The 22,152-nt window shown below is 40.4% G+C and overlaps 1 protein-coding gene across 1 annotated transcript in view; it reads right to left on the reverse strand.

Moving 5' to 3' along the window:
* LOC309719560 (protein unc-13 homolog B-like) overlaps positions 1-22,152 on the reverse strand; it is a 189,137-nt gene that overhangs the window by 153,921 nt on the left and 13,064 nt on the right. Inside the window, exons 2-3 of the mRNA XM_082555718.1 lie at positions 15,103-15,132; positions 1,771-1,870 (exon numbers count right to left, since the gene is read on the reverse strand). Coding sequence (XP_082411844.1) covers positions 1,771-1,870; positions 15,103-15,132 — 130 coding nt within the window. The remainder of the gene's footprint in view (positions 1-1,770; positions 1,871-15,102; positions 15,133-22,152) is intronic.

Consider the following 22,152-nt stretch of genomic DNA (forward strand, 5'->3'; position numbering starts at 1 on the left):
TCGTTAGTTTAGCCTGTAAACACTCTCACAGAGCTTCTTAGCATATCTGTGCAAAGAACTGAGGTATAAGACATCCTTGGTGATCCTAGCCTGACCCATATGCATTCATAACATGCATTTATTTTAACTGATCTCCCAGTCAGTGCAATCAGTGTATCAGTGTACAGCAGTTACTGGCAAATAGAATAAAAATGCCAAGAAAGTCCTTATTATTCTGCGAACCCTGCATGTATGTCAGCACACGTAGGGTTTAAAATTAATAACTGCTAGTTACATGATCCGCAAAAAAAGAAAGTGGCACACAAAGTAACAAATTACTTCCTACAGTAAGCACATGCACATTTAATATTTACTGTAGGAATTAAAAAGTAATGTGCCGACACAGATCTCAAGACATATACAACTGAAATGGCAGCTGCATAACAGTTTAAAAATGGGTTTTGCATCCACACCAATCGAAGAGTACCAAGAACCAGCACTTCAGGAATCACAATAAAAAAAACGTAAAGTGGGATTTCAGCTATTTCAGCTGCAGCTGCACCCCCTCTGCTGTTCACATATACTCAGACCTGGCTGGACAATTCATTAGATTTATCACCAATTCGTCCACTTATCTGAGCTGGGCATGTCATTTCACTTTCTATCCATCCTACCTGCTCCAACCACAAATTCCCATTTAGTAGCCTGTGCCCGACTGGAGTCCCACAGGCGGCTGGTGCTCTTTCAATTTCAGCGAGCCCTATTAAAGCCAGCTAACAAGTCAGCTTGCATTGGATACCTGGCCTGCATTCATCCAAGGGCTGACACATACTCCTGAAGCTCCAATTTCTCCCTGCATTTTCTTTAATACATCCCAGGAGTTTAGTGTCGTACTGCTGCCAATAAAAGTGACAACGCTGAGCCAAAAAAGTAAACGAGGAACATGTAAACCAAAGCTAGAGTCAGAATAACGTGACTGATCCTCGGTGCAATGCGTTATAGCATAGGTCTTATAAATGAAACCAAAACTAAATATGCCTCCAATACCAGGAATCTAAAGTGTGGTTGGACGGTCCTGCCTACATTTGGTTAAAAAGTGCAAGATGAAGTTGTCTTTGAGAGATCTTTTAGATCTCTTTCAACTTCAAAGTCTGGATTAGTTTGGGTGATACTGAAAGTATCAACATCAGGCTCAGCCCATTTCGGAAATGCAGCTTTTCCGTATCCGTTGTCAGACAGAAACAAAGTTCTGGGTTTGAATCTGGTGGCAATTTACAGAGACGTGCAGGAGGAAGAGACGGTCTTTACTTTAAAAGCTAAATCAGATGTAACAGGCTTTTATAGACAAATGAACAGCCAGCTTTCCACCTTTCACTTATTGACCAAATCTTTATTTTGTTCTCAAGTCTAGCAAAGCCATCTGTTCAATGAGTTTCTGCTGGGTGGAATACATTACTTCAGCCCCACATTATTCAATTTGAATACTGCAAATCTGTACGCCAGAGCACAGCACCATGTTGCAATATTTAAACCATAAAAGAACACGTAATCTTTCAGTGGATGAAAGATGTATGTAGTTTCTACATAAAGATGTATGAACTGTCATTTTATATTTAAGCTATTGTCAGGCTTTCTACTGCTTAAAAATGCTGCAAAAAGCAGGGAAACTGAATTAAATGTAATAATTTAAATGCATTTTTTAAATTAACATATAAAAGTGATAAAACATAAAAACTATACACTGAGAAGTGAAATTTAGAGCAAAGCAGTAACAGGGTTTGAGGTACTCACAACATGAAGTCTTGTTCCCAACATGGCCGGTCCCCTCGGACTGTGATGGTTGTGCTTTTCACATTCTGCACCTTCAAAGTCACGTAGGCGTTGAATTTGTCTGCAACAGCAAATAAAATGTGAGACTTTGATTATTTAACACACAACATTTTTCATTTGATCTCAAGCCTTTTATTGAAGGTTCAACTACTTTTTGCTCTTTTCTACCATCGCGAGCTGCAGTGAACCAGCACACAGCCTCCTTACTTCAGAGCCATATGATTAACAGGCATTATTTTTAGAGTACTGCAGTCTCATAAAGAGTTCAGTAGAAAGATGAAGGCGAGATAAGAGAGGCAGAAAACAGACAGAGGTATCGGTGTATCTGGCAGACAGCAGGAAAAAAAAAAGAATAACCTGGATTGGAAACAAAGACTAAAGAACACACGTCCAGTTAGATGGAGAATTCTGTGTAGAATTTACTATCACAGAAAAGGTAAAGCATTTATCTGCTACCCACTATAAGATAAAGACCTACCTCATGGTATAACCTGGAGCAGCTTATGCTTGATATAACCAATCAGGTCTTTAGAAAACAACGTCACCATTTATTCCTCAGACCTCAGAGGTTTTTATGATGATTCCTAGCATCTAAAATCTTTGTTGTTCCATAAGGAGCATCAGTAGTAATTTCAGATTTTTAGACAACTTTATGTCTTGATTTTTATTTCCTGCTGGCTGCAACAAACAATTTTATTGTTTTATAAGTCTTAATCCTAATATTTGCAACTTATCTTCATGCCTTCCTACTATTGCCTCTTCAGAAAAAAAAAGTAAAAGCCACAGAGAACATTTTGCTGTCTCTACCATTATTCAGCATTATTACTTTTCTGGTTGGTCATTGATGTTCTGGGGAGTCCTATCCATGGAGGAACAGAGAAACCTACAGGCTACGCATCACCACCCTGACTGCCATTAGATATCAGGGTGAAATCCTTGAATCCACTATCAGACCCTATACGGTGCACAACAATGCCTGGCATCACTTGGCGAGAATATGCAGGCAATTCTTGGAGGATGGAAATGATACCACTGACTGGCCCACGTGCTCGCTGGCATAAATCAGTAGAACGCCCCTGGGACGTTATGTTTCAGGCCGTCCGATGGTTCCAGGTTGCACCTCAGACTATCCAGGAGCTCAGTGATTTGTATAGATCTGGAAGGAGATCCTGCAGGATACCATCCGTCATCTCATTAGGACCGTGCCCTGGGGTTGGACAAAAAGGACTAGCCTGATGCAGAATTTTGTCAGATTTTCAGGGCGTTGTTGGATCCAGCCCTCTGTAGGTCGATAATTTTCACCTCAATCAAACAACGCGGTAGTCTTTAATTCTGTAACAGCATACATAGCCAGCATGACCTTTTCCCATTGAGAACTGATGTATTTTCAAAATGTTCCTTTAATTTTTTTTTTGTATCATTTCTATTTGAAGGCAGCACTTATGTTCCCGGTGAGCCAAAAAATGGAGGGAAAGTTTGTAAATTCTTCACTTTGTTTGAAAATATCGAGTTTAACTCAAACCCCGATCGTTTCTTAAACTTTACCAAGTAGTTTTGTTTCCTTAACCTAACAAAACAGCAACTGACACTTAAAGCAACGTGTGAAAAATAATCAAAACACATAAATAATGGTGTGAGTTGAACTTTACACACATTTACATTTTTAATGGGCTTTAATTGGATACTGTATGACAAAACAGAATAATTACTATTAATAATAGTATTCAGTAGTGTAGTCATTTGAGGAAATATGCAGCAAAAATGTTAAAAAAAACCTTCTAAATCTTGAATATTTGATCAAACTGAAAAAACCAGGAGATGGTGAAGAGAAATGAACAAGTAGAAATAGCTTTAAAAACTGCACTCTGTTGTATGATAATTGAGCAGGAGAGAAGCTGTGACAAGAAAACGCCATTTCAGAAGGTAAACCAGACATTATATTTATTAATCAAGCAAAACGGAATTTATTTTGTTTCCTTTTATAAAACTAGTCCAAGTCATGCACTCAGATGTAACACAAATCATATTCAGTCACATCAAAGTTACATTTGGTTATTCTAAAGTATCAATAGCATAATCAATTATGTCAGTATTTATAAAATAAATAGAACTCCTACAATCTACATTGCCATGCAAATAAACTGCATTCTCCTTTAAAATCTATTTTCTGCTCAACAAAAGAAATTGCAATTAGAAAGGTATTTAATGAACTTACAAAACTGTAATGAAATATGGTTACTAGGGTTATTTTGCAGATTCATGGGTGCTGAGAGCTCAGTGTGATTTCCCAGCAATCAGTACTTGAGAAGGGAAATTACGCCTTACATTTTGAGCTATGTTGGTTTAATCAAATCAACAAATTTTGCCCAAGAAGTTAATTCAGTTGTCACTAAAGGCCATCCTGACTATAAGAGCGTTTAACCCACACCAAATATGTTCCTTATTGTTTTCAAATTCTTGATTTTATGGGCCTAAATGTACTTCAAAAACAAAACTTTATAGCCTTTTAATGGTTTGGAAGGCAGTGATGAATGACACAATCCTGAGAACAGAAAATAACTGCACGTGATACTCTGGTGGAAAATTTAAAAGCACTTACTTTGAATTTTGCATTTCTTAGATTATCTTCTTGTCATTTTAACCCACTAATCTGCTCTTTTACTAAACTGAAATTATTTAATCAATTTACTGCATAAATGGTATAAATAAATACATAAAATGTGATTTGATGTTTAAACACACACACAAAACCAAAGTGTGTCTGCATATTCGGCAATAACGGAGGAGGTCTGAGCATCCAGCCACCTAATCCCTGCTTGATTACCTGCCTCAAGTAGCCACTCTACACACAAGAGAATCCACTCAGTGTTATAGTGTGTGTGTGTGTGTGTGTGTGTGTGTGTGTGTGTGTGTCCTTGTATACTTCTGCGTTCTCCATCTTACAATTACTCTCTTTTGAAGAGCACCATTAGTGTTTCTGGGGTGAAGATGAGGTAAGCGATGAGCTCATTAATCTGCATGAATGAATACATTACAGCCATTGCTCGGTTCCAATATCCAGGTTTCATTTGAATCTGTGCCCAAGTTTGTAAAATATAGCTAAATCCTAAATTCTAGATCACATCAGTCCACGCCATGCCTTGGTTATTTTTAGGGGTGTGTGTGAGTTTGAAAAGGCGTTTCAAAAATGTCTTTATATGTGAAATATGGGCCGGTCAAACAGCCATGCAGTACAGGAAAGTGACCTTTCCTGCTAGGTGACCTTTAGATGCCATAAGGGCTGTGAATACCTGAAAACTACATATTCTTTGTGAAAAGACATCATTGGCCAGCTGTTTAAAACCTGCTTATAGAAATAAAGTGGTTAGTAGTGTAATGTAGAAATAGACAGCAATTTTCCATCTAACAAAGGTTGATGTGGTTCATTTTTAAAAAGAATCCATAGCATACTGCAGAAGCTCAATGATATAAGTGGGGGCCTGTCCTCGTGTGAGGAGGATTTTAAACTGATATCTGTACCCAACCGGAAGCCAGTGCATGGACTTTAACAAGGGAGTGATATGAGAGAATTTATGACTGTGGGTTAAAAGCCTTGCTGTGGCATTTTGGACCGCTTGAAGGTGATTTAAAGAAGCCTTGACAGACAGGAAAAGAGTGCATCACAATAATCTAATCGGGAGGAGATGAAGGCACAAACAAGCATCCCCAGTTCACCTTTGGAGACAATAGTCCTAAGTTTGGCAATATTTCTTAAATGAAAAAAGCAAGAACGGGTCACAGACTTGAGCATCAAAAAACAGAGATTGATCAAGAATTAACCCAAGACTCTTTACCAAGGATGAGAAAGGACCCAGATGTTGCCTGATTTGGGGCATGATACTCTCTGGAACAAGAATTAAACACCCAGTCTACTCTGCGTTCAGCTGCAGAAAATTGTTTGTCATCCAACCATTAATTTCCTTAAGACAGTCCATTGGAAGTGGATTGGAAGTTGTTCAATTCACAAGGTTTAAAGGAGATGTACTTTGGGATATCGTCTGCATACAGATGGTAGGAAATAATTTTGAAACAACTAATGAGAAGGCCTAAAGGCAGATTATACAATGAAAAATACAAGGGGCTTAAAACAGATCCTTGTGGGACACCGCATGAAATTTCAGCTCCATCTGACCGAAAGTTTCCCACTGAAACCAAAAGTGTTCAATCAGCCATAAATGAGGACAGATCCACATATCCCTACTAAAAGATTTAAGCAGTGGATTAATATCTGATAATCAATGCTATCAAAGGCTGAGCTAAGGTCCAATAGAACAAGGCCTGAGCCCCTGTCCCCGGCCTGTTCGCGCCCATCAAAAGGTCATTTGTGACTTTAAGGAGAGCTGTTTCTGTGGAGTCTAACTTTCTAAAACCCGGTGGGTCTCTAGCTTGTCTGTAGTGTTGGATCCAGGTTAGGCTTTTTCAGCAGATGTTGAATAACTCAATGTTTAAAGTACCTGCGGACGGAGCCAGATCGCAGGGAACCGTTTATCAAGGTGACCACAGTGGACCCAAAGGTGTCAAAAACATTAAGGAAGTAGGTAAGACATCAACTGGACTCGTCGAGGGTTTCAAATGTCTGCAGGAGCCATTTCTTGTACATCGGGTCCAGTGCTACTCTCTACTGCCATGTGGAATAAAGGCTAAATAAAAAATCATTTAAAAATATGACACTTCATTAGCCACGTTCTGAAAATATACAACTGAAAAATATGTTAATGGAGTTTAGATCTTTACAGGTATTTGGCATTATAATAAATTATATATCCTCAGCCGGAAAAGGGTGGCGTGTCCACTCCGGGTCAGGGACGAGTGTCGAAGTTTAAGTATTTCGGGGTCTTGTTCACGGCTGAGGGGAGTGGGAGATCAACAGATTTGTGCTGTGGCTGCAGTGTACTGGTCTGTCATAGGGAAAACGGAGCTGAGAGTAAACGGGAATCTACGTCCCCACCCTCACCTACGGTCACGAGCTGTGGGTAGTGACTGAAAGAATGAAATCAAACATACAAGCAGCAGAAATTAGCTTTCTCCGAAGGGTTGCTAGTCTCTCCCTTGGAGATGGGTTGAGGAGCTCAGCCTTCTGGGAGGTGCTCAGAGTAGAGCCGCTTTTTAAAATATGCTTGTCTGAAACAGGTCTCACTTGTAAATGAGACATTGGGTCTCAATGGGGCTACCTGTATAAATAAAGGTTATATAAAAATAAATAAAATTATCCTCGACATGGAAAAGGAGCCAGTTGAGTTGGTTGAGGCATCTGACAAGGATGCCTCCTGGGCGCCTCTTGGGTGAGGTGTTCCAGGCATGTCCCACTGGGAGAGGCCTGAAGAAGACCCAGGAGACGCTGGAGAGATTATGTCTCTCGACAAGCTGGAGGAGGTGGCTGGGTAGAGGGAGGTTTGGGCTTCTCTGCTTAGGCTGCTGCCCCCGCGACCCGGCCAGGATGAGTGGAAGAAAATGGATGGATAGATATATTTTTAGTTTGTGGTGCTAAATCCGAAATAGTGTAACTCCAACACTGAACACCCAAAGATTTAAAAAAAATAAATAAATGTATGACTGATACAAAGCCTCAAACAAGCGCCATAAACATGGCAATATTTTAGTTAACTACCCTGATGAATAAGCCCTTTGGCTCTACCCTGTACCAGTGCAGGTCTCCATATCCGGTCACTTTAAAGATTTCTCTCTGCGTATTTTCTTAGGTTTTCCATTTCTGCCAGATTTTTAACGTATGATTTTATGCTAGAATGAACACAAATACAACACAACATATTTATCAAAGTATTCTGGGAATGGTTTTAAGATCGTTCCAGTTACTGGTGTGTCACATAATGCCATTTTCAAAAGTCACTGGCATTTCTCATTTATGCATATAGTGCCCTTTAGAGACAGTGCATTAACAGACCGGGTTATGGCATCAATGTTACGCTGCTGTCATTCCCAAACATGACTTAACCCTAAGCAAGTTGTTCTTAGTGCCTAGCAACTAAAAGGTACAACGTGAATAAAAACAAATGCATCATGCATAATGAAGAGTGTGGGACTTAGACGTCTGACAAAACGTTTTTTTAACCATTTACTTTTACATTTTTTGCAAAGTCATTTAAAAACATTTTGCACGAGCTAAGGAGGATGAGCTTGGAAAGAAAAAATCGACTGGACTTCTTTAGGTTTATTGAACACATTTCCACTCTCATCCAAAAAGCTTCTTCTGTGGAGGAGACTTAGTGGAAGTTGTCCCTTAAGGGGGTTGTGACCCACTAATGATCATGCACCTCACCACATGGGCCAAGGTGTGCAAAAGCGTGTGGGTCATTATCGGCAGAGGTTTTGGGTGAAACCATTGTGAGGCCTTGCCCCACACAATTATGTCACCCACTGAGCTCACCTGACACAGGGTGTGAGTGGGGGCTCCAGTTGCATTGTACTGTAGGTTGCAGTTGGTGTCATGAGCCACACCCAGTGTCCAAAGACTGTCGTTCACAGTGGACATAGGTAGCCTCTTTCAAACCATGTCTTCTCTGCCCAAAATGTGAATATTGGCATCCTCGAAAGAGTGACCTTTGACCTTTAGATGTAGATGTGCAGCTAAGTGTTGTCCCGTCGAGGTGGCTCTTCTATGTTGAGCCGTGCGATTATGAAATGGCTGAAAGTGATTTTTCTGTCATACTGTAGTGGAACAAAAGAGAGTTTGCCATTCATAAATCACTGTTCTTTGTGTGCGCGCACGTGCGTGCGTTCATCAGGTTTAGGTGCAATAGATTTCTCCATCTATAAATAATACCTGTCCATTTATGAAATAAAATAAAACTAAAATGACGTCCACTGTCTATGTACAGTGCTTTCTCTTCACCAAGCACAGCTCTAGAGTGAAAGGGGGCAGGAGGGAAAGGGTTACATTGGGAATAATCCATCATTCCTTTAAGACAGTTGCCAGGTCTGTGATTAAGGGAACAAGGTGACTGGCAGGGCTGAAGGCAGCCCAATTTACTGACAGCTACCAAGGGTAAAGGGAAAAAAAACGAGGAAAACAAACAACTGGATAGGCAGTGAATGAAAGAAAAGCACAACAACAAAAATAACCTAAAACACATTATAGTAAAAATGTAAAAGTGTGGCATCTATTTCCTGTGACACCTCCACGGTTGTCATGCAAAATATGGGCATCATAACAAATATCTGAAAGACATTAAGCACATCTCCATAAATGGTTGCAGTGAAAAAAACAAACAAACACCTTCCTCTTGTCAGCAGCTCCTTGCTAAAGACAAATCCCAGCATGCAGCGGGACTCTCTCAGGGGGCAGCCAGCGTCATTTATAATTAAGCAGCGATGACTTATGAAAATAAATAAGTTATATTCAGTTATACATGGATGTGTAGAGCACAGCCAGGCAAGATGACATTTACTAGGCAGTCTACAGTAATGAATACTCTATTATGGGTGTCAGGGGAGGTGGCGGGGCTGGAGAAGGCTGGAGAATGTGGCAGAGTGATGGGGAGCTCAAACAGAGAAGAGCTGTTGGTCGATGAGGACAGCTTACGGTGGTGACAAAAAAAAGAATAAATTCTTCCATAACAAACACAATCAGCAGCATTTTGTTTCAGCTAATTACATTTAATATATATAATATATTTAAAATTCTTTGCTACTAATTTAAATTTAAAAAGTATTTTCTGAGACACCGGTGAAGAAAATTTTGGGGAAAGTGGATGTCACTGTTGCACTAACTGTATTAGGCCAAGCGTAACAAGACTGTGGGCTCATCTGGGATTTGGATCGGAGACCTCTCGCACTCCAAGCAAGAATCAACTTTGACCAGATCCCAACACCGCTGGCTGAAAAGCAGATCGAGCAGCCACCATCTTATAGATCAGCGGCCCCCAAGCTCCGTGCCACGGACCGGCACCAGTCCACGAGTCGTTTGGTACCGGGTCACGAGAGTTGAGGCTCGGGTGTGAAATTTATGGCTTTCAGGAGTTTTATTGTTAACTCTGTTTCCCTGTTCTTTGTAGTTGTGTGTCTTATTTACATGTTACCATAGCAACCACAGAGCATTAAGGGGCAGAGAGGAGGATGTCACAATTTTCAGGAGGACGCTGCTAATAAAGTTACACAATTACACAGCGAATTTGCGTTTATTATTATATTTACAAAAACCACAGTTTTTGTCTTGGTCATGTCATTTTATTTTGTTTTATTTATGCGTGACACCTTAACGGCCGGTCTGTGAAAATATTGTCTGACATTAAACCGGTGTTGCAAAAAAGGTTGGGGATGCTGTTATAGATGACTGTGGTTTTCTCCTGACCTCCTCTATACGTACTGACTATGCCAAAAGGTTGATTCTGTTCATCTGGACGTTGCGTTTTCAGCGGGAGAAACGCAAATTGTCACGACCTGGATGACTGAGCATGTATCAAGACATACTGACTATGATTTGAACCAAAAATGTCACATTATTCTGTCCATCAGACCTGTTGTCACTGATTTTCAGTCCAGTTCTTGTGTAGTTTAGCATACTCAGCCTTTTCTCTTTCTTTAGAATAGCTTTTTGAGACCATTTCTGATGATGCTGCAGTGAGCAGTGGACTGATCGACCAGCTGCATCTCTAAGTCAGTGTCAGGTCTTGGATTTTTTCTTATTTCTTTGGACATGAATGCTTCTGCTAGGAACAAGGATTTCATCAAGTTAGGTGGTTGAGTTAGTAATGCTTGAATAACTGATAAGTCAGTGTTAACAGGCTTACAACAAAGGACAAAAAAATAAAAAAACACACATACAATATTTCTCTGAAAATGGTCAGGTACAAAGACTGGACTGAAAATGAGTGAAAAAGCAGCCAATGCCCAAAGAGAAACTAGGGCAGACCTTCAGAAAGCCTGAAGAATATTGGTCAAGACCAGGAAATGACAGTGAAGTCTGAGTCGTCTCCTTGTTCTTCCTAAGCAGACTCTTTTCTGTGCATCAGCTTGTTCTGGAGTTCGTCTGCCCTCCAGTAGAAAAACTTTCCATGCCTGTTTGTTTAACCGACACTGTAGAGCCTTACTGTATTGAACCTAGATTTCTTTTTCTAATAGGGAATAATACTGTCCTCTGGGGCAGCTACGCAGTTTATGAATAAACTGTTAACTGGGAGGAGCTGCAATAAGTCAGACAACAGGTTCAGGCTGTGCAGAGACAGGCCTGCCTCATTACACCAGCACTATTGACTCATTAGGGTGAGGGTTTCCTCTGCAGTTACAAGGCAGCAGTGGACCATCACAGCTATATAGCCACTTCTGCTAATGAGCAAGCTGTCAGATATGGAAAAGAACATGGCTTGAGACGAGTTTGTGTTTAAACAAAACTGAAAAATAGTCTCTTGTTTTGAGGGAAAATGATTTCTTTTAACAAGCAACGCCTAAATATTTTAACTGACTCAACTTCAGCTGAAACGTAAAACTAAAAACAGGTAAGATGGACAATTAACTTTTTTTTTTTAAAGATGCAGGAAACCATTTGATTTACTATTAAACTGACACAGTCGTTTTCTCAGTCAGATTTTCTGCAGTCATGAGCATTACTCTTACATCCCAAACCTCTAACCCAGACAGTAAGTAGTGTCCGGCCCCTCAGGTCCCAAGCACAGGTAGTCATTTCAACTACCTGTGCTTGGGACCTCAAAATACTAAAAATCTGCTGTCATAGCAGATGTTTGAAATTCTGACATTATTTAAATGGGAAGCATTCAATTTAATGAGCCGTGGAATGGTCCATGTGAACATCTTAAGTGGCCTCTGACTCCATAACACCATACCATAGTTTATTTATATAGCACAAACAAAACATGGCCGAACAAAGTGCTGTACAGCAGAAACATAAAAAATACAATGAAAACATATAAAAATACAATAAGAATAATAAATACAGTAAATAAATAACAATAAAATAATAGTGTCAGTTACCCACTGAGTCAAAGGCCAGCAAATAAAAATGACTTTTTAGTCTGGATTTAAAAACCAGCACTGATGTAGATTGTCTAATAGGCAGAGGAAGATCACTCCAAAGCTTCGGGGCCACAATAGAGAACGCTCGGTCTCCTCTAAGTTTCAAACGTGATTTAGGGACTGAGAGCAACAGCTGTTAGCGAGGGGGGACACAGGGCTTCAGCAGATCGGACAAATATACAGGTGCCAGACCATTTAAGGATTTAAAAACCAGTAAAAGGATTTTAAAATAGATCCTAAATTGAATTGGAAGCCAGTGTAAGGAGGCCAGAGCTGGAGCAATATGCTCAAATAATACTACAGTTATGCACAAGTATTTTCATGTGTCGCAGCTAAACTGTATGTGTAGAGATAATGGTTCTTAAAGTACAGAACATAAAAAAAATAAAAGAACTACAAATATGTTGGAGGTTTGTCAGCTAGGTGACTGCAGTGTTTGTGGTTTTTCTGGGGACAGCTCAGCTCTGTGAACTTTATTTCTTCTTGTTTTGATTTGGTAATTTTTTTAATTTTTACTTTTTGTTTGTTTGTTTTTTTAACTTCCTGGTTATGTTTACAAATCAACTGCTGCTTGTGAACCTTTAAAAATGGTGTTCAGCTTATGCATTTAAATTGGACTCTGAGACTGGGCTGGTATTCTTGCTCAGCGACAACCAAACAACTGACCTGCTTATGGCTCTGGATGAAAACAAAAATCACTATTAATAATATTTTAATATTTGCACCGAAACCCAATGCTTGCTGGGTGCTGTATAGCTGAGATTAATGTCTCCAGAGCCTAAAAACAAGATAAAAGTTACATCTTCTAAACTAATAAAGTGACACAAATCAGCTAACATCCCTCAGAGGTCATCCACCCATGAGATTTCAGGAGGGCCCTGGGACAGCAGCCAGCTCCCCCCAGGCAAACAATCTATTGCTTCTACTATTAAGATAAAATCAGATCATGTTTTTAAAACTGGGGCATTAGAGTGGGACAAACTCATGTCGCCCGACAGAAAGCCGTCCTGCGCTTATTCTCTTTCACTGACGTGACTGGGTGTTACAGCTGGGAGGAGAAGTAGGTGTGTTATTTCAGGTCATTCCAATGAGAAAATTACGAACAGAGAGCTCCAGTAATTCCAGTGTGCATCAGACAACTTCCAAAATGAGGACTATCACAATTTGGCACAAAAAAACAAACTCGGCTGGACTGTCAGTCATCATAATGTATAACAGTGAAAAACAAGAGAACAACAGACCCTGTGTAAGCAGGCCGAGATAGGAAAAAAAGACATTTTGTGAACTAATGTGTTTACAGTGTCCTACTGCAGGTAGTTCAGAGGAACTACAGGACACCACAGGCGCCACCGACACAACCACCCATGTCCCGTTTCATGCACCCTGGATTCAAATCTCGCCCTCCTGCTCTGAGAAATTGCTCGTCAATCAGAGGCCAAAGGCAGCCAGTGACAAATCGCTCGTGTATGGAGTCTGTCTCTGTCTACTAAAGAAACTGAGAGATTTGTCTCCATCGTCTCCTTTATGCCGGGATGACACGTAGTCATTTCAGGCTAGCAGGTGGCCCTTTGTCTGTGATGATCTATTGATTTCCTTCTCCCGTCCTCCAGCTTGATTTCTCAATCTCCCACTCTTTGCTGTTGTTCTACCGTCATCATCGCCTGGAGAGAAGATGGAAGGACAAACAGCTGCAGCCAGCAAAACTGTTTAAAAAACAAAGAACAAAAATGTGCGGGAAGACGGAGTCCCACTCTTGACTGGCTGCTGAATCGTTGATGCTTCATGTGTGAAAAGGAACCGTTTGAAAAATGGTTTTTCAGCTTTGTGACACGTCTGTGTGCAGCCACAGAGAGATTCAAACAAGCGTTTTGCAACATGTTTGCAAAGGGACAAGTGCAGACTAACATCTGCTTAGCAGATCAAAATGTACCCTTTTTTTGGACTGACAAACTTTTATTTCCACATTTTAATTCAACTTAAGTACATGACCCCGGGTTTGATCCACCACCTGGCCGGGGCCTTTCTGTGGGGAGTTTGCATGGGTTCTCTCCGGGTACTCTGACGTCCTCCCACAGTCCAAAGACATGCAGTTAGTGGGGATCGGTTACTGGCAGTTCTAAATTGCCCATAGGCAACTGAACTCCTCTGTCGCCTCACAGCAACCATCTGGGTTTAAATCCACTAGCCGGTACTCTGACTTCCTCCCTGAGTCTAAAGACTTACACGTCACATTGGCTAAATTGGCTGTAGGTGTGAATGGTTGTCTGTTTCTCTGTGTTAGCTGTGTTATAGACTGGATAAACATTTAAGAAGAGACTTTCGCCTCTTTATTGTTTTTTTGGTGCCAGAAGTGACTTCATGTGGATAAAAGACTTTATATGGAGTACTATCAGCTAACACTAGTAAGCTAGGTTAGCAAACTGCATCCAAAAAAAGTGTGTGTCATATACATATTTGCCTAATAAAATACATTTCACTAATGAAAACCAAAACATTAACTTTATGAACAACAAGCTACAATATTAGTCAGAAATTTCCATTAAAGTTGCTCCAAATGGCACCAACAGGATAAACATATTAAAGTTCAGTGACTCCAGTTAGCAGAGATGAGGCCTCCAGCCGTCTATGGCAGGACACCAACGCCCCCACGTCCCCTCCGGTGTCCAGGTCACCCCGCTCAGAGGCAGTTTAAAGGTTTAAAGGATGCAAAAATCATCAAGGCCAAACTTTCTATCTGTTGTACTGAGCTATGAGCATGATTTCTGATGCTGTCAGGCATTCAAGGTCACTGGAGGACTTTTAAACATTAGGAAACCTCTTACTGTTTTTCAAACATCTGCTCAAAATATTCAATTTTTGCTTATTAAATATCTTCAAAACTAATGAGAGCACCGCCAGCCTCAGCTGTGCATGATTAAAGTCTTAGCATGCCTACAAACTGAAGACTTCTAACACTGGTGCAAAACCTCAGGCTGTGAGAAAAAGGTCAAGGTCTTAAAAAGAGGACTCTGTCAAAACTTAAAGAAAACTGTTTATATTTCTTTCTTTTTTTTATCGCTAAGACAAAACAAAAAGTGTGATGAGTGGATACCGTTGTTCCTGGATGATCAAGTTCTCTGTATCTTGGACACAGACACTGCAGAGTCAATATGTCTGTATCAGGTTTTGGAGATCACTGAAGTGACTTAATGTGAAATAATGTAGAAATACAAATAGCATATACAAAAAAAGCGCAGCAGAGAAAGAGCCAAAATAATACGCTCTTACCTGGGGGCCCGTGGAGTTTGGCTTTCTTTACTGAAAGAAGAAGAGAGAAAAAACCTATTAGTCCCAATGTGATGAAGAGGATTCTGTGACTCATCAGGATTATATACTCTTAGATATTTCAATGGAATTTAATTTTTGAGGGACTGAACAATGTTCTAACCCCTCTACACTCTTATTCCTGATTGTTGATGTACTTCAAAAATAAAATTGTGCAATAAAATTTCATAAAATTAACCCCAAGCCTATTAAATAACAGTTCAATGTGTTGTATGACTGTAGGAAACAAATACAGTTTTTATATTTGATGTATATTATTGTGGTTGAAACAGTATTGGCACTGTTGCAATAGCTGCAGGAAGAATGGACTGTGTGAATCAACAATCAGCGAGGAAATGAGTTGTGAAAAGACACTGACACAATCTGCTAAATCCATAAATATTAACCTAGAATAAGTTAACCCAGCCAAACACTGGAACCGTTCATAGAGATCACACATCCGTGATAAGAAACAGTTCATAGTTTATCTTGTGGGTGGAAGGATATGGGACACATTTCTCACTGCATACATCCTACTGGAATCTTTTCAGTGACTTCACATAATTTACTATAAGCCATAGCTTCCACCTTGATGAACGGCTGATGGTACTTTGGGTGCTTTCTTATTTCCACAGTGGATAAATCTGCATGTTTGAGTTGGAAGAGAGTTTATTCCTGATGCACTTCCTGATACAACCCTTCCTCCCTGTAGAATTTTGCTTTTAAGAAGGTTTTGGTTATTATTTCCGTCCTGGTACTGCACGCATAATACTGCACGCAAAACAAACAGACAAATCCATCTTCTACCAAACAAGAATGGGAAAACATTGCTTTCTCAAAAATCCAACAGCTGCTCTGTTCCCAGATGTTTTTGGACTGTTGTTAAAAAAAAAAGAACGAGTGCATGCTACGCAGTGGTAAACATCACCCTGTCACAACTTCTGAAAAGTATTGCTGTCATCAAATCCAGAATAGACTAATACTTTTCCTAAAATGGTACATTTTCTCAGTTTAACCATTTGATTGGTTTTCTACATTCTATCATGAATAAAATGTGAGTTTATGAGACATGTTTCTGTTTCTGTTACATGTTTAGCTACTTCTTTGCTAATCAGTAATCCTATTAGCTACACTAGCGCCGCAGTAATTGGTGGAATAAAGCAACTGTGTTACTAGTTCAAGCTGCACCTGTTGGCACGACAATCCCAAATGTGTGCCGATGGCGTTCACAAACTTCGTTGGCCACGCCCCCACCCGCCTGATCAGCGGGCTGATGTCAATATTCCTCAGCCATTTACGACTGAGGGGTTTACAACATTTAGCCAAGCAAAATAATGTATTCTGATTACAGTTTTACAGCAACACGCAAACCTGAATATGACTACAGCTCGCTCACTTTCAAGGAAACATGATGCTGCAGTTACATTTCTCCTCTCAGTCCAGCTTTCTGAAGCAACCGTTCTTCATCTATGACTCCGTGTCTTTGCTACTATGTGGATTCAAACAGAATAATCGAGCAGAATGGGGCTCTCTTTATGCTCTACTCAGTTTCCCAGCTCAGTTGATACATTTAAGAACCTAAAGTGATACACAGGCCTTATTAAAATGTATAAAGAGCCTTGAGTTTGACACATGTCATCTGTATACACATTTTTGTGCGTTTTGTTGGCTTTACTGTAATGTTGCATTTTAAACTTTTGCTGAGCAAAGCATCAAGCAGCGACTTTTGTTTGCACAACAGGAACTATGTGAAAACTAAACCTTGTGTTCCTGATGGTGTTGCAATCAATGTATTTATTCTGAGGACTAAATATTATTAGTCTCTAAAGAGCAGCATGACAAAAATTTGAGAAACTGCTATTATAAGCTAGCATTTAGAGAAAAAGGGGTTATTTGTCTAGAAAAAAAGCACTCAATAATATTTTATAAAAACAGAGCTGAGATTTTAAATGTACTGAGACCCAGAATGCCTTGAAATTCACAAGAGAGTCTTGAAATGCCAACATGTTCTTGGCTTCAGGCTTGAATGTCCCCGATATTGATCTGCAGTTCAATCAGGCCTCCCTTAAATCTGTTGCAGTCATTTGACTATGCAGCAGTATGAAAGCTTATTGCCTTTTTAGGGCTAATTCAGTTATTTAAATCCAGTTTAGACACATGTTCTCACTGAGGAAGATCAATATGCTCATTCAATCACAGTCAGAGTGAGAGATGTGATAAGAAAAACAGAGAGAGAGAGAGAGAGACTGTTAACAGGTCATTTATCTTAGGCTGTCAGCACAGCTTGCTTTGTGTGTCAGTCGTGCCAGCTCGGCAGAGGCTCACAGTGGCCTCGTTGGTCAAGTGCCAACTGGGCTCTGACGCTACCTGTATGAATGACCCAACACTGTGAGAGAAGATGTGATTTAGTCTCATTCAAAAATAAATAAATGTGGGGGACTTCCGGTTGAGCTTTGATGGAGTAGGACGCGAGTCTGGGAGCTCCCGCCGATTTCTATTAAATTGTTATTTATTCGCGCGTTTTGGCCGTATTTTCGGTCCTGTTTTGGTTTGTGGATTGTCTTGTTGAGAAGTTTTACTCGGGCCGGCGTAAAATGGCAGCAAAAAATGTTAAAACCCGCAGTACTATTCAGACACAACTGAGGCCTAGTTTGCAAACCGCGACCACACCCTCGGGTGAGCCGTCGTCTCCTGCAAAGCCCCCCACATGTCAAGCTAATCCTGATATTGAGGCTCTCAAGGTCGAGTTGCTGGCTTCGCTGAGGAAAGATATCGCCGACATCTTTAAAAAGGAACTTCAGGATACTCTGGGTGATGCTTTGTCTACCATTAAGTTCGACCTGCAGGCGGTGAAGACGCAGCTGGCGATCGATAAAGCTGCAAATGACGCTACCATGTCTGAGCTAAAAGGTACGGTGAAGGAGATGGAGCACGCACTTACTGTCTGCTCTGATGATATAGCTGAGATGAAAAACACTATCAAGGGTCTCACAGCTCATGTAGCCAAGCTGGAAAGTAAGTGTGAAGATTTGGAGTCCAGATCGCGGCGCAACAATGTTAGGATAGTGGGAGTACCGGAGGGCCCTGACACGTGCACCACTGCCGCCGTAGCTTCCTTGCTAAAAGAAGCATTTGATCTGGGGAAGGAGCCGCTTTTGGATCGTTCGCACAGGACCCTCCAACCCGCACCTAAGCCTGGCGACCGTCCACGAGCCATTGTATGCAGGTTTCATTACCACACTGACTGTGTCGACATTTTACGACGTGCTAGAGAACGCCGACAGATTAAAGTTGGAGATCGGACCATCTCAGTCTTCCCCGACTACACCGCCAGGGTGGCACGGGCTCGTGCTGCATTCAACACGGTCAGGCAGCAACTCCGTGGCATTGACGGTGTTCGGTATGGCCTGCTTCATCCAGCGCGACTCCGCATCACATATAAGGGTGTCGAGAAGGACTTTGTTTCGGCAGAGGAGGCCAGTGATTATGTCAAAACTTTGATTTCTGGGTGAGCCTCGTTAGCTCCTCAGTTTGATACTGTAATGCTGCTAAGGGTTCACGCTCTCCTTAGGTTTAACGCCACCTGTGCATTGTTTTCTTAGGCCATTGTGCTGGTTATTGTACTGTTGGTGTGCTGGTTCCTTTTATTTTCATTGTTATTTATTGAAACTGGATCATATAATATACTCTTGAACTTCGGACCAGTCCGGCACAATCTTCTCCAAGCTTGCTGCATTGATTTGCATAGGACTGAGTTGTTTTTCGTTTCTGTTAAATTTTTATTTATTTATTTTTTTGTTTGGTTGTTTTTGTTTTAATTGTTTATCTATTTATGTATGTTGTTTTTGTTTTTTGTTTTTTTGAATTTTATGCACGTTCGGTGATTTGTTGGAAAGTTCTCCTTCTGAGGAAGTCATATTTTGTACTGTGAGATCTTTTTTTGGTTGGTTGGTTTCCTTTTTATTTTTTTCCTTTTTAAAAAAAAAACATGTTTACTGTTACGCGCACACTGTTATGCTGTAGAGAAGTTGGTGAGAGGTTATTTTTCCCTCTCTCGCTTTTATTTTTATTTAGACAACAATTAGTCCAGTCACTTCGGTGAATCATTTTTGCTACTTTGGGGGTACACTGCTGTCTCCTTTGTTCTGTTCTGTGGAGACTTGGGGGTGTATTTGTGTTCAGGGTTGGGTTGGGGGGGGGCTGTCCCATTTCGGCTCTTCATGGCCACTGGCATTTTGGTTTGGTCTTTTTCCTCTTCCTTTTTGTAAATGGTTAATGGAAATATAGACCCCAGCATTGCTGGGTCAGGTATGCCTCTTAGATTCATTAGTTGGAATATCAGAGGTATGGGTAACCCTGTTAAGAGATCTAAGGTTTTTACTCACTTGAAACGTCTAAATTCTGACATAGCATTTTTACAGGAGACTCATCTTCGCATTAAGGATCATTATAGGTTATATTGCCCTTGGGTAGGTCAGGTCTTTCACTCAAATTTTAATTCGAAGGCTAGAGGAGTGGCCATTCTCATTAATAAGAAAGTTCAATTCACTTTGACCAATGTTGTCGCTGATAGGAACGGTAGATACATCATTGTTGCTGGTACCCTAATGCAGAAAAAGGTTTTGTTGGTAAATGTATATGCCCCGAATTTTGATGATGCTGAATTCGCTAATAGATTGCTGAGTAACATCCCCTTTCTGAATACACATTTGCTTATCCTTGGTGGTGATCTGAATTGTGTTTTTGATCCAATTTTGGATCGATCTAGTCCTCGTAATTTGACTCAATCATCTATGTCTAAAACATTCTCAGATTTTATGAAACAGAATGATCTTGTTGATCCATGGAGATTTCGCAACCCTTCAATCAAAAAATTTTCATTCTTCTCTCAGGTCCACCAGTCTTATTCCAGGATTGATTATTTTTTCATCGACAGAACTCTTAATTCATGTGTTAATTCTTCCGACTATTCTGGTATTGTAATATCTGATCATTCTCCTCTGCTATTGGATGTTCATCTTTCTACCCATAAACGTAGCCCTCCACTTTGGAGATTTAACTCTCTCCTTCTGGCGGATAAAGAATTTTGTGAATTTATTTCAGGCTCTATTGAGGAGTTCTTGTCCTTCAATCAGGATGATTCTGTCTCATATTCTCTGCTATGGGAGACTCTTAAATGCTACCTGAGAGGTCAAGTTATTTCTTACTCTGTCCGTGCTAATAAAAAGATTAATGCCAGGCTTAAAGAACTTATAGCTGCAATTAGTAACCTTGATCAAAGTTATACACTGAACCCTTCTCCAGAATTACTGAAGCAGCGCCTTGATTTGCAAGCAGAATTTGATCTTATGTCAACCAAAGAGGCTGAGCACTTATTACTACGCAGTCGTGGCTCATATTACGAATATGGTGACAAGGCTAGTCGCTTGTTGGCACATCAGTTACGACGTCAGGCCTCCTCGCGTGTGATCCCCATTATTAAACACTCTGATGACAATATTACTACAGATCCCTTGGAAATTAATTCTACCTTTAAAACATTTTACTCTTTGTTGTACAGGTCCGAATTTCCCACGGATAAAGCTAAAATGAATGCATTTCTTCATAATCTTTCAAACCCTGTTATTGGTGCTAATGATGCGGGGCAATTGGACTCCCCATTATCTGTTGAAGAAGTATTAAAAGCTATTACAGCTATGCAGTCTAATAAAGCCCCGGGCCCGGATGGGTTTCCAATTGAATTCTATAAAACATTTATTGGTAAATTGGCACCATTGCTTTTGTCTGTGTTTAACGAATCCTTGGAAACCGGTTCATTACCACCTACTTTCACACAAGCAACCATAGCGCTCCTTCTCAAAAATGACAAGGACCCAACCTCCTGTGGTTCCTACAGGCCATTATCTCTGCTTAATGCCGATGCAAAGGTATTGGCTAAAGTAATTTCATCTCGCCTTGAGGATGTGCTTCCTCGAATTATATCTGAAGAGCAGAATGGCTTTATAAAGGGACGGCAATTGTTTTTTAATACCCGTACACTCTTTAATGTTATTTACTCAAAGCGTCTATCTGAACTTCCTGAACTTGTGATTTCTTTAGATGCTGAAAAGGCTTTCGATAGGGTGGAGTGGGAGTACTTGTTTGCAGTTTTAGAGAAATTTGGTTTTGGTGATAAATTTATTTCCTGGATTCGGCTTCTTTATTCGTCCCCTAAAGCCAGTGTTCATACTAATGATGTTTACTCTGATTATTTTGCGCTGGGTCGTGGTTGTCGTCAAGGTTGCCCTTTGTCTCCCTTACTCTTTGCCATTGCCATCGAGCCTCTGTCTATTACATTGCGATCTTCTTCTGTATTCAGGGGAATCATCCGTAATGGAATTACACATAAAGTATCATTGTATGCGGATGACTTGTTATTATATATGACTGACCCGGCATGCTCCATCCCTGCTGTTTTAAGTATTCTGGAGAACTTCAGTTCGTTTTCAGGTTATAAATTGAATTTGGGGAAAAGTGAGTGTTTTCCTGTTAATACGGCAGCACGTCAACTTCAACAGTCCGATCTACCCTTTCGTCTCAGTCCGTCTGGGTTTAAGTACTTAGGGATTAACGTGACTCGCTCTCTAGCTGGCCTTAAATCAGCAAATTTGTCTCCTCTTATATCTAGGGTCACATCTGATATTCAAAGATGGGGTAATCTCCCCCTTTCTTTAATCGGTAAGATTAACGTTGTTAAAATGAACATCTTACCAAAATTTTTATTTTTATTTCAGTCAATTCCCTTATTTTTGCCGAAACATTTTTTTGTTTCACTGGACAAGATTATTGGTTCTTTCATTTGGGGAGGGAAGCCACCTAGGGTCTCTAAAACTTTGCTGCAGCGATGCAGATTTAGTGGAGGACTTGCATTACCTAATTTTTTAGTCTATTACTGGGCCGCTCACATCCATAAACTTTGCTACTGGCTAAAATCGTCTGGTTCCTCGTGGTGTAAATTGGAGCTATCATCATGTA

The sequence above is a fragment of the Aulonocara stuartgranti genome, assembly GCF_965226115.1.
Source record: "Aulonocara stuartgranti genome assembly, chromosome: 12".
Lineage (NCBI taxonomy): Eukaryota > Metazoa > Chordata > Actinopteri > Cichliformes > Cichlidae > Aulonocara > Aulonocara stuartgranti.